Below are 17,520 nucleotides of genomic sequence, written 5' to 3' on the forward strand. Positions count from 1 at the left end.
GAGAGAGAGAGAGAGAGAGAGAGAGAGAGAGAGAGAGAGAATAAACATATCGCTCGTTTGCGACAACGTCGTCATAACTCAAAAATAGCTATTTTTCAGGAGATCCAATTTAATCAATTAAAACACTCATATTATGTTATGTCGTTAGGACATTTAGCGCCTCTAGCCATCAATTTTTTAGCTACAATTATGACACTTTTGCCAAAATAAATCAGCATTTGAAGATGAATATGTCTATATGGATAACTAAAAAATACAATTTTTTGAGTTATGACGTTGTTGTCGCATCCGAGCGATATGATAGATGAAGGAATAACCACTCAAATATTTCTTTTTGTATAACTGTGTACAGGTTATAATAATTCCAATTGACTAACTTCCACAACTAATATAATAAAATATGCGAAATACTATATAAGATTTTTTTTTTTATTACTAATATAATTATAATTTCATGTTGTTATCCTTATTTCTGTAATTTGGTTACTGTATATTTACTACTTCATTCTTTCCTCTAGACATATGACCCAGAAGACATGAACGCCAATGTCAAATCCTTTGTTGAGATGAGACTGGACGCAAGTGAAGATTTAACCCCTGAAACAATTGACAGCATCAAGAGTGCAGTTGTAGGCGAAGGCTGCAAGCTGCCAGACGAAAATGCCTGCGTAAGTATGAGCTTCCATATTATGTACAGCAAACATTGGGGATACTGTAATAAGCACGACGCATGATGGATTCTGCACAGTGAGTTTTACTAATTACACTGTTTCAACAGATAAAAAGTAATTTGTAGTTTTTGGTAAACACAAAACATAATTGCAAAAGTATTCTAGGCTATTATTTACCCTTTCGTGGTAAATAATTATTTAACATCTATTCGTTAATAAATTAAAATCGTCTTTGATAAATAACTAACAACAAATCTACAATGCCTGCAGCTGTTCGACCACATGAAATTCTTCGAATGCGTCATGAATACCTGCGTCAGCAGCATGTTCAATTCCAGCAAGGACATGTAAAGGAAAACAGAAAAGTACAAGACAACAAGCGTTATCATCTGAATCCCTACAGCGACAATCACCAGTTGCTGACTAAACTCGAAAACAGTTGGATGTCAAGATGACAGAGGATTATTGAAATTGCACAGAGTACGATCTGCAATCATTCAGGATTGAAATTGGTGGTTCTATAAACAATATTGTGTAAGTCACCCACTTTTTTTTTGCACAATCTATTGTAGATACAGGAATCAAATAACAATATCCATTGTTTGAAATTCTTGAAGGTTTTTACATTCCTCTGACTTGCTTTGTTTGAAATTTTTGAAAGCTTCTGATAACATATAATAAACTTGATTGTTTTGAAAATAATAAACTTGATTGTTTTGAAAAAAAAAAATCTTTTCATGTTGAATTTACTAGCATACCTCACAATGTTTTGTGATTTCTGTGTATGCAAACTTTATCTGTGATTCCCTACGTACCTTTTCAGTGGTAAAATAAGCAATAAAATGCATTAATTAAAAACAAGCTTTTTTTATATTCCCATAAGAAAAAATCATGAAGCGTAATTTATAGTTTTTGCTACTATTCAAAGGTTATTCTTCCAACAAAAAGAATTTTAGAAGAAAGGATAAAATGATTTTTTCCACAATCATAATAGACAGATGTTGCAAACCAACAAGAAAAATTGAAGTAGAAAGCAACAAAAGACCACATACGAGAAACTTTTTAAGATTTTCAAATATTTTACCCATAATTCGTTTGTTCTACGTATTCACGCATAAACTCACAGTACTCTATTTGCATAAGCAATGCAGCACATGAGATTTTTTTCAGAGAAGTTGCACGTAAAGATGCTGTATAATTGCAGCTTCAGCTAATCCGGTGTAAAAAGGAGAAAACATTTATAGAATTGAAGACACTATTAAAAACAAATTAGATATAGATCTCTATAAATTTAAAAGGCAAGCCAGTGAAAGTAAGCTTCGTCCTTAATATTCACAGGAGTTACAAGAAGATGCCTTACTGTGCATCTCATTTTATGCCGTTTATCTCATTTTTTCGGTTGGATATAATACGTACGTCTGGGCAAAAGTAGTAATTACTGAAATAATTGGTAGTCCGAAACGACAAGATTTATCTTTTTGCCAATGTAAGAGTTTCTTCTGATGACTCTTCAAATGCTACAATTGGACTTTGTACTTGACATTAGTTTGCAAACTGACATAAACGTGTTGTAAATACGATCTGTATTGCTAAATAACAGGTTGAAGTTATTCATGAAATTAGTTACTAATCACCGTAGCTGCTGTTACAAGGGCTTCACTACAACTGGAAATAACCCAGTTTGCAGAAGACTGTTTCCTTTATTTTCCAGTTCGAGAGGGAAAAATTAAAGCTATTTCTTTTCTGATATAATAATGTTGGTTCAAGATTACTTTATTTCGGAAAACTGTTCCATAGCCTTAGAAATTTCTAGTGCTGATGCTGTTGTTGCAAATAACAAAAAATTTCAAGTGTTATGTGTGCCTCCCTTTCTAAGGAAAGGTGCATTTGTTTCATTTGCTGCTGACAATACTGAGTTTGCGGAGGACATCGTGGACGGCACATGCATTACCCATGGAACAATTACTGTAGTTTATATGAAAAGCTGCAACACTGCTAGGAGGACTGCTCAAGATCTACCCCTAGAAGATTCAGCTCCAAAAGCAAAACAAATGTCTAAATGGAAGGGGCAGATATAGGACAGAAGGATGTTAAACAGACAATTTAGTACTGTGATGCCCAAAATGCAGTGCGTGAACCATTCAGCTCCGAAGACAAACCAAATGTCTAAAAAGAAGGTGCTGATAAAGGACAGAGGGATGTTACAAAGACAATTCAGTAAAATAATGCCAAAAATGCGGTGCATGAACCATTCAGCTCCGAAGGCAAAACAAATGTCTAAATGGAAGTGGCAGATATAGGACATAGGGATGTTACAAAGACAATTAAGTATTGTAATGCCCAAAATGCGGTGCGTGAACCATTCAGCTCCAAAGGAAACACCAATGTCTAAAAAGAAGGTGCAAATATAGGACAAAAGGATGTTACAAGGATAATTCAGTATTGTAATGCCCAAAATGCAATGCGTGAACCATTTAGGTCCAAAGGCAAAAGAAATGTCTAAAAAGAGGGTGCATATGTAGGACAGAGGGAGGTTACAAAGACAATTCAGTATTGTAATGCCCAAATTGTATTGCGTGAACCATTCAGGTACGAAGGCAAAACAAATATCTAAAGAGAAGCTGCAAACACATGACAGAAGGATGATACAAAGAAAATTCAGTACTGTAATGTCCAAACTGCAGTGCGTGAACCATTCAGCTTCGAATGCAAAACAAATGTGTAAAAAGAATGTGCAGTTATAGGACAAAGGGATGTTATAAAAGACAATTCAGTGCTGTAATGCCCAAATTGCGGTGAGTGAACAATTCAGCTCCGAAGGCAAACAAAATGTCTAAAAAGAAGGTGCAGATATAGGACAAAGAGATGTTACAAAGACAATTCAGTATTGTAATGCCCAAAATGTAGTGCGTGAACCATTCAGCTCCGAAGACAAAACAAACATCTAAAAAGTATTTGCAGATATAGGACAGAGGGATGTTACAAAGACAATTCATTATTGTAATGTCAAAAGTACGTGCGTGAACCATTCAGCTCCGAAGGCAAATCTAATGTTTAAAAGAAGATGCAGATATAGGACATAGGGATGTTACAAAGACAATTAAGTATTATAATGCCCAAAATGCCGTGGGTGAACCTTTCAGCTCATAAGGCAAGACCAATGTTGAAAAAGAAGGTGCGGATAGAGGACATAGGGATGTTACAAAGACAATTCAGTATTGCAATGCCCAAATTGCAGTGCGTGAACCATTTAGCTCTGAAGGCAAAACAAATGTTTAAAGAGAAGGTGCATATATAGGACATAGGGAAATTACAAATACAATTCAGTATTGTAATGCCCAAAATGCGGTGCGTGAACCATTCAGCTCCGAAGGCAGAACAAATGTTTAAAAAGAAGGTGCAGATACAAGATAGGGATGTTACAAAGACAATTCAGTATTGTAATGCCCAAATTGCATTGCGAGAACCATTTAGCTCCGAAGACAAAATAAATGTTTAAAAAGAAGGTGCAGTTATAGGACAAAGGGATGTTATAAAAGACAATTCAGTACTGTAATGGCCAAATTGCGGTGTGAACAATTCAGCTCCGAAGCAAACAAAATGTTTAAAAAGAATGTGCAGATATAGGACAAAGGGATGTTACAGAGACAATTCAGTACTGTATTGCCCAAATTGTAGTGCATGAACCATTCAACTCCGAAGGCAAAACAAACATCTAAAAAGTATTTGCATATATAAGACAGAGGGATGTTACAAAGACAATTCAGTATTATAATGTCAAAAATACATGCGTGAACCATTCAGCTCCGAAGGCAAAACAAATGTTTAAAACGAAGGTGCAGATATAGGACATAGGGATGTTACAAAAACAATTCATTATTACAATGACCAAAATGCCTTACGTGAACCATTCAGCTCCGAAAGCAAATAAAATGTTTAAAAAGAAGGTGCAAATATAAGACAGAGGGATGTTAAAAAGACAATTCAGTATTGTAATGCCCAAAATTCCGTGCATGAACCATTCAGCTCCGAAGGCAAAACCAATGCTTAAAAAGAATGTGCGGATATAGGACATAGGGATGTTACAAAGACAATTCAGTATTGTAATGCCCAAAATGCTGTGCGTGAACCATTCAGCCCCAAAGGCAAAACAAATGTTTAAAAAGAAGGTGCAGATATAAGACAAAGAGATGTTACAAAGACAATTCAGTATTGCAATGCCCAAAATGCGGTGTGTGAACCATTCAGCTCCGAAGGCAAAACAAAGGTTTAAAAAGAAAGTGCAGATACAGGACATAGGGATGTTAAAAAGACAATTCAATATTGTAATGCCCAAATTGCGGTGCGAGAACCATTTAGCTCCGGAGGCAAAATAAATGTTTAAAAAGAAGGTGCAGATATAGGACACAAGGATGTTGCAAAGTAAATTCCGTATTGTAATTCTGAAAATACGGTGCGTGAACCACTCAGCTCCGAATGGCAAAACAAATGACTAAATGGAAGTGGCAGATATAGGACAGAGGGATGTGAAAAAAGACATTTCAGTATTGTAATGCCCAAAATGCGGTGCGTGAACAATTCAGCTCCAAAAGCAAAACAAATGTCTAAATGGAAGTGGCATATATAGGACAGAGGGGTGTTAAACAGACAATTCAGTACTGTGATACCCAAAATGCCGTGCATGAACCATTGAGCTCAAAAGGCAAACCAAATGTCGAAAAAGAAGGTGCACATAAAGGACAGAGGGATGTTACAAAGACAATTCAGTATATTAATGCCCAAAATGCGGTGCATGAACCATTCAGCTCCGAAGGCAAAACAAATGTCTAAATGAAAGTATCAGATATAGGACAGAGGGATGTTACAAAGACAATTCAGTAATGTGATGCCCAAAATGCAGTGCATGAACCATTCAGCTCCGAAGCTAAAACAAATGTCTCAAAAGAAGGTGCAGATATAGGACAGAGGGATGTTACAAAGACAGTTCAGTATTGTAATGCCCAAAATCCGTTGTGTTAACCATTCAGCTCCGAAGGCAAAACAAATGTCTAAAAGAAGGTGCAGATATAGGACAGAGGGATGTTACAAAGACAATTCAGTAATGTGATGCCCAAAATGCAGGACAGAGGGGTGTTAAACAGACAATTCGGTACTATGATGCCCAAAATGCAGTGCGTGAACAATTGAGCTCCGACGGCAAACCAAATGTCTAAAAAGAAGGTGCAGATAAAGGACAGAGGGATGTTACAAAGACAATTCAGTATTGTATTGCCCAAAATGGGGTGCTTGAACCATTCAGCTCTGGAGGCGAAACAAATGTCTAAAAAGATGGTGCAGATATAGGACAGAGGGATGTTACAAAGACAATTCAGTATTGTTATGCCCAAAATTCTGTGCGTGAACCATTCAGCTCCGAAGGCTAAAGAAATGTCTAAAAAGAAGTTGCAGATATAGGACAGAGGGATGTTACAAAGACAATTCAGTATTGTAATGCCCAAAATGTAGCACGTGAACCATTCAGCTCCGAAGGCAAATCAATTGTTTAAAAAGAAGGGGCAGATATAGGACACAGGGATGTTACAAAGACAATTCAGTAATGCCCAAAATGTATTGCGTGAACCATTCAGGTCCAAAGGCAAAATAAATATCTAAAAAGAAGCAGCAAACATATGACAGAAGGATGATACAAAGACAACTCAGTACTGTTATGTCCAAATTGCAGTGCGTGAACCATTCAGCTCCGAAGGCGAAACAAATGTCTAAGAAGAAGTTGCATATATAGGAGAGAGGGATGATACAAAGACAATTCAGTACTATAATGCCCAAAATGTAGTGCGTGAACTATTCAGCTCCGAAAGCAAAACAAAAAACTAAAAAGTATTTGCAGATATAGGACAGAGGGATGTTACAAAGACAATTCAGTATTGTAATGTCAAAAATACGTGCGTGAATCATTCAGCTCCGAAGTCAAAAGAAATGTTTAAAAAGAAGGTGCAGATATAGGACACAGGGATGTTACAAAGACAATTCAGTATTGTAATGCCCAAAATGCGGTACATGAGCCATTCAGCTCCAAAGGCAAAACAAATGTTTAAAAAGAAGGTGCAGATATAGGACAGCGGGATATTACAAAGACAATTCAGTATTGTAATGCCCAAAATGCGCTGCATGAACCATTCAGCTCCAAAGGCAAAACAAATGTCTAAAAAGAAGGTGGAGATACTGGACATAGGGATGTAACAAAGACAATTCAGTATTGTAATGCACAAATTACGGTGCGTGAACCATTCAGCTCCGAAGGCAAAATAAATGTTTAAAAAGAAGGTGCATATATAGAACAAAGGAATGTTACAAAGACAATTCAGTATTGTAATGCTGAAAATGGGATGCGTCAACCATTCAGCTACGAAGGAAAAACAAATGTCTAAGTGGAAGTGGCAGATATAGGACAGAGGGATGTTACAAAGACATTTCAGTATTGTAATGCCCAAGAAGTTGGAAATATAGGATAGAGGGATGTTACAAAGACAATTCAGTACTGTAATGCCCAAAATGTAGTGTGTGAACTATTCAGCTCCGAAGGCAAAACAAACATCCAAAAAGTATTTGCAGATATAGGACAGAGGGATGTTACAAAGACAATTCAGTATTGTAATGTCAAAAATACGTGCGTGAACCATTCAGCTCCGAAGTCAAAACAAATGTTTAAAAAGAAGATGCAGATATAGGACACAGGGATGTTACAAAGACAATTCATTATTGTAATGCCCAATATGCAGTACGTGAACCATTCAGCTCCAAAGGCAAAACAAATGTTTAAAAAGAAGGTGCAGATATAGGACATAGGGATATTACAAAGACAATTCAGTATTGTAATGTCCAATATGCGGTATGTGAACCATTCAGCTCCGAAGGCAAAACAAATGTCTAAAAAGAAGGTGCGGATATAGGACAGAGGGATGTTACAAAGACAATTCAGTACTGTGATGCCCAAAATGGAGTGCGTGAACCATTCAGCTCCGAAGGCAAAACAAATGTCTAAAAAGAAGGTGCGGATATAGGACAGAGGGATGTTACAAAGACAATTCAGTACTGTGATGCCCAAAATGGAGTGCGTGAACCATTCAGCTCCGAAGGCAAAACAAATGTCTAAAAAGAAGGTGCAGATATAGGACAAGGTGATGTTACAAGGACAATTCAGTACTGTGATGCCCAAAATGGAGTGCGTGAACCATTCAGCTCCGAAGGCAAAACAAAGGTATAAAAAGAAGGTGCAGATATAGGACAGAGGGATGTTACAAAGACAATTCAGTATTGTAATGCCCAAAAATGCTGTGCGTAAGGTGCACTGACGGGACAACCACCAGCCCACCACCTCCGGGAGTATTTGTAAATAATAATTGTTTTGGCTATGCGACTAAATGGGAAAACTCTGAGGTTTTACTGTGTTGTAAATACATATTCAAGGGTCATACTATCAAGTCAGCTACAGTAAAAACTTTTTAAAGAATTGATTAATGTTGGTGAAGGTACATAATAACTTGATGCTTTTAATAGTAAACTGATATTTACCCATGTTTTCATATGTGTATAAACTAAGTCGTTAATAAGTAGCAAACACAAACATCTATCTATCTATCTACCTATCTATGTATAGATAGATATAGATACACTGTATATATACATACAGATAGGTAAATATAGATAAAGTATGTGTGTATATATATATATATATATATATATATATATATACATATATATACAGTATATATATATACATATATATACACATTTATATAAATAAGAATATATATATATATATATATATATATTCATATATATATATATATATATATATATACATATATATATATATATATATATATATATATATATATGTGTGTGTATATATATATATATATATATATATATATATATATATATATATATATATATATATATATATATATAATGTGTGTATACAAACAAATAAATATATAAACAAATATATGTATGTATATATATATGTATATATATACACATATATGTATAACATGTATATATATATATATATATATATATATATATATATATATATATATATATATATATATATATATATATATATATATATCTACAACACAAAATAACAATGTCACCCGGAACCACATGGAAGATAATCCAAAAGGAATAAACAGATAAAAGTATAGTGAGATAGTTTTTTTTTTTTTTTTTCACCGAGCTCGTCTGAACAAGTACTTGGCTCAGCCTTTTCATTTTCTTTGTCGAATTACTGGCAGTCAAGGACATATAGTACGTGCGAACACAGATCTAAAGCTTTGTATTTATTGATAGGATACTTATAGAGTAAATGGAACTTTACTAAACTGTAGTTAACTAAAACACCCCCATTACCTTCATTTTTACGAATGAAAACTTTTAAGATGCGAAAGCACGATTGAAACCGTCAAAAATTAAGAAAATAATCAAACATTTCAAAAATAAAGAAATCTAATGACATTTGTTAATAAATAGTTCTGTGGGCCTTAACAGCCTAAAACTATGTATCATAGTTAATATTAAAATATACTATTTTCAATTGCCTCCCCTTATTTTAAAATGAGAACGATGTTAACACATGAAAAAAAAAAAAAAAAGATTTTCAGTGGGAAAAATCTTTCTTAATCTGCAATCTGTTCGCTACATCAACTAAGCTGACTTCAATGAGGCGTAAAGAACTCAGGGATTTAACATCTCACGATGAATCAGCAAAACAAGAAAATAGAAGAAAATTACATCAAGGTCACCCAAAGTCATATTGATTACAATATCTTTGATATTCTCACTAATATAAGATTTTCATGTAAATGCCACTGAAATTCGATAGAGTCTTCGTGTTTTCAACAGCCCTAAGTAGGCTAGGTAAAACATTAATAGAAAGCATTTGGGAAAAATTTACAATTAATAAAAAACCTGCATACCTAAAATATACAAACAAGGGGATTATATATTAGGAAGTATATATATATATATATATATATATATATATATATATATATATATATATATATATATATATATATATATATATATATATATATGGATACGTGATCAAATTAGAGTAGAGGATAATCTAATAAATTACATGCAAAAGAAATGAACATGGGCCGGACATATAATAAGAATGGCAGACAATATATGGACATTAAGAATAACAGAATGGGTCCCTAGAGATTGTAAAACAAGCAGAGGAAGGAAGTGAAGACGATGGCTCGACGAACTAATGAAGTATGCGGGCGTGGACTGACTCAGAATGACCATAAATAGACGCAAGTGGAAGGATATGTCCGAGGCCTTTGTTCTGCAGTGGACTACTAATGGTTGATGATCTCTCTCTCTCTCTCTCTCTCTCTCTCTCTCTCTCTATATATATATATATATATATATATATATATATATATATATATATATAGTTATATATATATACATATATATATATATATATATATATATATATATATATATATATATATATATATATATATACAGAGAGAGAGAGAGAGAGAGAGAGAGAGAGAGAGAGAGAGAGAGAGAGAGAGAGAGAGAGAGGACTAAAAATGAACATGAGTGGAAGTAAGATATTGTTCAATTAAAATGCAGAGACAACAAATAAGAAATATGGATAAACCTTTACAGATTGTTAATCAATATAGGCTACTACAAGTACTTAGGACACAAAGTAAGTGTTTTCCAGGACACAAGACCGAAATTAAAAGAAGGATAAGCAAGGTGATGGAGAGCTTATAGAGAAACAAAATGAGATTATGAAACGTAAAATGCCACTTTCTCTAAAAAGAAAAGTATTCAATGATGGTCCTACCAGTTTTAAGATATGCATCAGAAAGTTGGAGCCTTCCTAAGGTTTTAGAACATAAGCTAGTTACAACTCATAGAGCAATGGCAAGAATAATGATGGTAATAACACTCAGAGACGAAAAAAAAAAAAAAAATGAATACGAGAGCAAACTAAAGTAGAGGATATTCTAACAACTCGTAATAAAAAGAAATGGACATGGGTCGGATATATAATGACAGATAATAGAAGAACATTAAGAATAATAGAATAGGTCTCTAGAGATTGCAAAATAAGCAGGAAAAAGAAGAGAAGACGATGGATTGACGAACTAAGAAAGTTTGCGGGTATGGACTGGCATAGAAAGACAATAAAGACACATAAGTGGAGGGACATATCTGTGGCCTTTGCTCCCTGTTCTGCAGTGGACTAATAACGTCTGAGGATCTATATATATATATATATATATATATATATATATATATATATATATATATATATATATAAAACTAAAAATTCGGATCATCCATTGCATTCTTCCCGATTGTACCATAATGTACGTAGTACTAAGCATGCAGTTAATTCTAACATCATAAGGCACAACCCGGTATTCTAAAAGTTTTATTCCAGATGTGACCAGATTGTGAAATGATCTTTCTAATGAGGCAGTTGAATTGGTAAAACTTCAGAAGTTTATAAGTACAGCAAATGTTTTCATGTTGAACTGGTTGGCATAAGTTTCTCTTCATAGTTCATATATGAGAGATTTGTTTTAACATTGTTACTAATTTTAGAATGTTTTATAGATTTTATTCACTAAATATATTGGAGCCATTTGGGTCGTAGCCTTTTTTGCCTAAGGTAAAGCGATCTACAATTAAGTAACCTTTTGCTTTTCAAACCGGTTGTATCTTGGATAATAATAATAATAATAATAATAATAATAATAATAATAATAATAATAATAATAATAATAATAATAATAAATGTGTGTATAAATTTGTTGTTTTAGTCATTTTATATTAACGTATCGACAACCTACATACTAAAACCAAATTTCCGTTCATCAATGCCAGTGGCATAGTTAAGAATGAAAACTTTGTATTGTAAAATACTATGGGAGAAATCCTTCTAACTTTCTTATAAAATTCATTAAAAAACTTTCTCGGCAGTCTTCACTGTCAGATATTTTGGGTCCTATTATTATTATTATTATTATTATTATTATTATTATTATTATTATTATTATTATTATTATTATTATTATTATTATTATTATTATTATTATTATTATCATTATTATTATTATTATTAGCTAAGCAACAACCCTAGTTAGAAAAGCAGGATGCGAAACCCAAGGGCTCCAACAGGGAAAAATAACCCACTGAGGAAATGAAATAAAGAAATAAATACACTACAAGAAAAGTCAGGAACAAGTATTATAAAATGTCTTAAAAAATTAAAGCGTCGTAATATATGTGGGAAAAAATTGGTTATGTGAACTACTCATTTTTTAATTTGAATTGACAGACGTTAATGAGATTTCGATGGAAAGTGATAAAAAGTTAAGCATTGGGCTTCACGTTGATCAAAAAATTAATAGAGTAGTTTTGTTTGACATCTAAATAAACAGTTTTTTATCAAGATCTACCAAAAATTAGCAACGGTAGCACATGTCGCGGATGTATATCAAGATTATCAGTAATATACGTCTATAGTCCACCAGCAGAGAGATATGACCCCTTTTCGATCAATAAAGTTTCTTTTTCAATGCTGATATTCATTTAGAGCAGGGGTCAGCAACCTATGGCACGCGTGCCAGACTTGGCACGCGGAGTGCTTGTCTATGGCACGGCATTTGATTCGAAGGAGCAAAGAAATAATCCTAAAAAATACAGAGAGAGAGAGAGAGAGAGAGAGAGAGAGAGAGAGAGAGAGAGAGAGAGAGAGAGAGAGAGAGATGTGTATTGTGTATAGTTTCTTTTAATTTTTTTTATGATTTAAATTATCATATATCTATCTATCTATCTCACTACGTTTCGTTTCCTATGATATGTACCGATCCGCACAAATACGATTTTGCATGCCATATCCCACGATCAAGTAATTCCCCTCATCAGGTCAGATTGGCTACCCGAGTATGGTCCCGTTTATAATTCCTTGAGATTTTGATTACGTTACCTGAGTATGATCGCTGTTGTTCCAGTGAGTCTTTTAGTCACAGTACGTAATATTCTTTCTAATTAATTGTCACGATGACTACTGCACTATTAAAAAAAAAATGGAGAAATGACTGGACTCATTTATCAGATTGATCGTGCTGTTTGTGCTCTCTGCTGCGAGAATGTTGTGTCTCTCACATCAAGTGTTGAACCACACTTTGAAAGAAAACACTAGCATTCAAGGCTAAGGCAATCAAAAATGTAGTATCCAGCTATGAAAAACAGAGTGATCGTGCTCTCTGCTGCGAGATTGTTGTGTCTCTTTCATCGAGAGTTGAACAACACTTTGAAAGAAAACATTAGCAGTCAAGGCTAAGGCAATTAAGAATGTAGTATCAAGCTATGAAAAAACAAAGTAATGTGTTCAAAACCGTGAATGTTTGCGAAAACAAGGAACTGAAGCCAGTTACAAACTATGTCTGTGTATTGCTAAGCATTGAAAGACTTTTACTAATGGAAAATATGCTATATTATGGCATATCAAACAAACACTTTATCATCTCAAGGATAAAAGTCGTATTTCTGAAATAGCTGATAATATAAGTCAGCAGCAAACGGTTGCTTTAAAAAGTACACCTGTGTTCAGTGTGGCCCTAAATGAAAACATGGGTATCAATGGCATTCTCTGCTTGGCTGATTTTGGCAGGCATAGTGATACAGCGGTACACGAGAAGCTATGTATGGCACCGCCAACTGAGAAGAAAAACGGAAGGCATTCGCTAAACATTTTGAGAACAGATAGGACGACATGGAAGATATTTGCAATTACAACAGGTGCTGGTGCTCCTGTTATAGTAGAAAAAAATAAGGGCTTTACAAAATGATTGAGGATAAAATTGAGTACATCATTCTGAAATTGCTCTGTATAGTTCATCCAGAAAATTTTATGTCCCAAGATCTCGAGCGCTGGTCTCAACAAGGCGATGACTACTGTTAAAAAAAGTTGTAAATTTTCTTGTTGCACACTCTTCTCATACGTAAAGGCAGTTTTCAGCTTTCCTTGAAGAGGTGGAGAGTGTATACAAAGATATACCATTGCAGTGCAATGTTAGGTGGTTAAGCTGTGCGTAGGTATTGGAGAGATTTGTGTGATGCTTTGAGTAAATCAAAATTTTCTTATTAGAAAAATGGCCCAGACTATCATGATCTGGAGGACAGAGATTGGATAATGAAACTTGTTTCAGACATCCCCAATATCTAAATGACCACAATTTTCTATTGCAAAATGCAGAAAAAAGTAGTGGTGTATGAAACTTGGAAGGCATTTGTGGCAAAGCTTGCAGTTTGCGCAGCAGACATCAAAACTGGCTCCTGTTATTTAAAAAACTTAAAAAACTGTCAACAATACTGATCTTCAGTTGTACATGCAAGAACTTTTAATCTGACCAGACACCTTTAAATACAGTGACTTGGATACGACTCTCTTAGAGTGGATGGAAACTGAGTAGTTGGAAATGCACTTAACTTTCAGGCCTCCTCATTGTGGTCAGCTAAATTTAAAGATCTTCGCGAAATACCGGAAACTAGTAAAATATGATCAAGCAGCTTTCATTTTAAGGTCCTGGCTATCACTGCCTAATAAATTCAATTGCATGAAGAAAGTAGCTTTTGTACTGCTATCAGCATAAGGATCCACATATCAATGTGAACAGATATTTTCACACATAAAGCACAACCTCAGCCCCCATTACAGCTGGATTACAACTCGAGGTGTCCAAATTTCACCTGAAATTACATCTTTGGCCTTTGGGAAGCAAGGGAAGGATCACATTGATATGATGAAGTATAAACTTGAAATATAAGATTTCTTTTAATTGCAAACAATACTAAATGCGACACAATTATTACATTTATGTCATGCATGTTCAGGAAAATAGATTATAATTGAAATGGTCACTACCTAAAATACAATTATAATTATAATTTTCCTATATGGTGCTAAAAATAACAACTGGCACGTAAGGTAGTAAAAATTTTTTTTATAAATTATCAAGTGACACATTGTGCTCAAAAGGTTGCCGATCCCTGATTTAGAGCATGAATATAATCATATCTGGGTAGGTGTAGAAATATCACCCTTGGGGAAATTGAGGAAAATGAGAAAATCTGTAATGGCCGCTGAGAAATCTGAACAATCTGTGAAACGCTCTATCTTCATAAGTAATCATGATAGAATGTCAAGTAATATGTCTTTTTCTATGTTTTCATGTACAAGGAGTGCGATACAAGGGTTATTTTGGTGATAAAAGTAAAACTAAGCCCTAAGAGTTCAAGATGGCGCTCAAAACTTTATATTTTTATTCTAACGCTCATAACATGTGCAGCGATTATTATTGAAATTATGACCATAAGGATTATATACAATATTCTTTATGTATAGAATCCAAGAAAAAGTAAAATAAACCTAGTTTCGCCACCCATAGCTGTTACCTGGACAGATTTTTCAGATTTCATAGCGGCCATTTTGTATATTCGATTTTTTCTCAATTTCCCCAAAGAGTGACATTTTTGCACCCACCAAGATATTGTTATATTCCAGCTCTAAATGAATAATGAGCATTGATAAAATCTTTATCAATTTAAAAGGAGTTAGGTAAAAACTTCCTTGCCTGGTGCCGGAATAATATGGTAATTTCTCGGATATTCCACTCTAGAAATTTAATCCTAAACAACGACGTTGAACATTGGAGCTCTCCTTAGTTATTGAAAGCAAAAAAAAAAACTTTTTATATACTGTTTCAAAAAGGAATTCTGTGTAGAATAGACCTACAAGACAGTTAATACCACATTTGTAGATAAAACTTATAAAATAATTTATGTCACTTGCACAAAGAATTTAGAGGTAATCATTGGTTTTGCACGAATGTTTGTGTCAAAACAAAATCTTGCTTCGAGGTATGAAGTGTTCAACAACGTTAAATACTGATGTTTTTGCATATAACGACTGTTAAGAACATAAAAAAAAATTACAAAAGAACATTGTACTTTTCAAATTTGTAAATATGCTGAAAATATTTTAAAAGTATTTAAAATTTCAGTAGTTTAGTCTTTTAATATATCTACCCAGCGGCAAGAGCCCGTGTCTTACATAAGGTAAGGCAATCTATACAGACAGACAGGTAAAATGAGAGGCGGTGTTAAGAAATGAATGAGAAAAGATGTCCACTGGAAATATAAAGACAATGTTCACAATCAATTCTATTTTCATACACTGAAACCGATTTGCAAGAATTTCGCCATTAATTATTGTAACTTCATCTTAATTTCCCGACATTTATCATACGTTTTGTAAAGATTGAAGGGAAAGTTACATTCTTCAAAATTTAATAGCTAAATTTGATATTTAATTATAAAGTCATTGTTATTAAGTCTAAAAGTACATAAAGTATGTCGAGTTTAACAGATGAATTCATCTGGCACGGAGCCAGTTCAAACCAACGATTTTAAGATTGCATCCGGCTGAAGACAAGGAAAAATCAAGCACAGTCATGAAAACCTAAAAATATTTAACCTTCAAAAGTGTCCTGAACTTCTGAGAACATATAATACATGACTTCTTATTGCCCTCCGATTATTGCTTAGTCATGCAGTAATTCATGATGCATGATAGCAATTAACTATAACCGCCGGGTTCTCGACAATTTTGAGGCAAAATGAAATAGGCTAGAAAATTATACCAATCTAGATCAAGGACACAGGATTGCTAGAGTGCTGGCTCTGTTTCTGTATTACGGAGGATTACCGAAGTCTGTGGTAGCCAACTGGAAACGCCCCTGCCTCGCGATCTGCTGAACTAGGGTTCAGGAACTGCTCACGCTCGATAGTTTCTTGTAGTGTCTGCGACCTCATCAGAAGTCTACCTGCTAAGTCATGTACAGCCATTGCCTGGACCTCCGTGGTTCTAGCTTAGATGAAGAAGGGGAGTGAGTGCTTCTAGGGCATTGTCGTGATAAAACTTATCACTGTCCTTTGCCTCTGCCATTCACGAACTACCTTTAAACAGGGTATTTTGCAGAAACGCTGGCTTCCTAAGTTAATAGACCTACTCATCACATTTATTTGCGAAAGATTTGAAAAACTTCACTAAACATGTAACTGCACACATCAACACAAAAATATACACATATACTGCATATATATATATATATATATATATATATATATATATATATATATATATATTTATATACAGTATATACTGTATATATATACATATATATATATATATATTTCTTTATATATATATATATATATATATATATATATATATATTTCTTTATATATATATATATATATATATATATATATTTCTTTATATATATACATATATATATATATATACATACATATATATATATGTACATATATATATATATATATATATATAATATATATATATATATATATATATATATCAACATTTAGCTATTTCCCCTAAGAACAGTCGACTCCATAATGATAAAACAATCGTCAACGCCACATTCTTCCTTTAGCTTTTGAATGATATATATAATGTAATACATATTATATGTAGATATAATAAATATATATATAAACACACACCCTCACACACACACACGCACACACACACATATATATATATATATATATATATATATATATATATATATATAATATATATATATATATATATATATATATTATATATATATATACATATATCAACCTTAAGCCATTTCCCTTAAGAAAAGTTGACTCCATGGTAATAAATGCAATCGTTAACGCCTCATTCTTCCTTTAGCTTTTGAATAAT

The 17,520-nt window shown here is 33.5% G+C and overlaps 1 protein-coding gene across 1 annotated transcript in view; it reads left to right on the plus strand.

Annotated features, from left to right (window-relative positions):
• LOC137644217 (uncharacterized) overlaps positions 1 to 1,429 on the plus strand; it is a 5,384-nt gene extending 3,955 nt beyond the window's left edge. The window contains exons 5-6 of the mRNA XM_068377220.1: positions 519 to 668; positions 942 to 1,429. Coding sequence (XP_068233321.1) covers positions 519 to 668; positions 942 to 1,022 — 231 coding nt within the window. The 3' untranslated portion in view covers positions 1,023 to 1,429. The remainder of the gene's footprint in view (positions 1 to 518; positions 669 to 941) is intronic.
• The last annotated feature ends 16,091 nt before the right edge of the window (positions 1,430 to 17,520 follow it).

This window comes from Palaemon carinicauda, chromosome 1 (assembly GCF_036898095.1).
Source record: "Palaemon carinicauda isolate YSFRI2023 chromosome 1, ASM3689809v2, whole genome shotgun sequence".
NCBI lineage: Eukaryota > Metazoa > Arthropoda > Malacostraca > Decapoda > Palaemonidae > Palaemon > Palaemon carinicauda.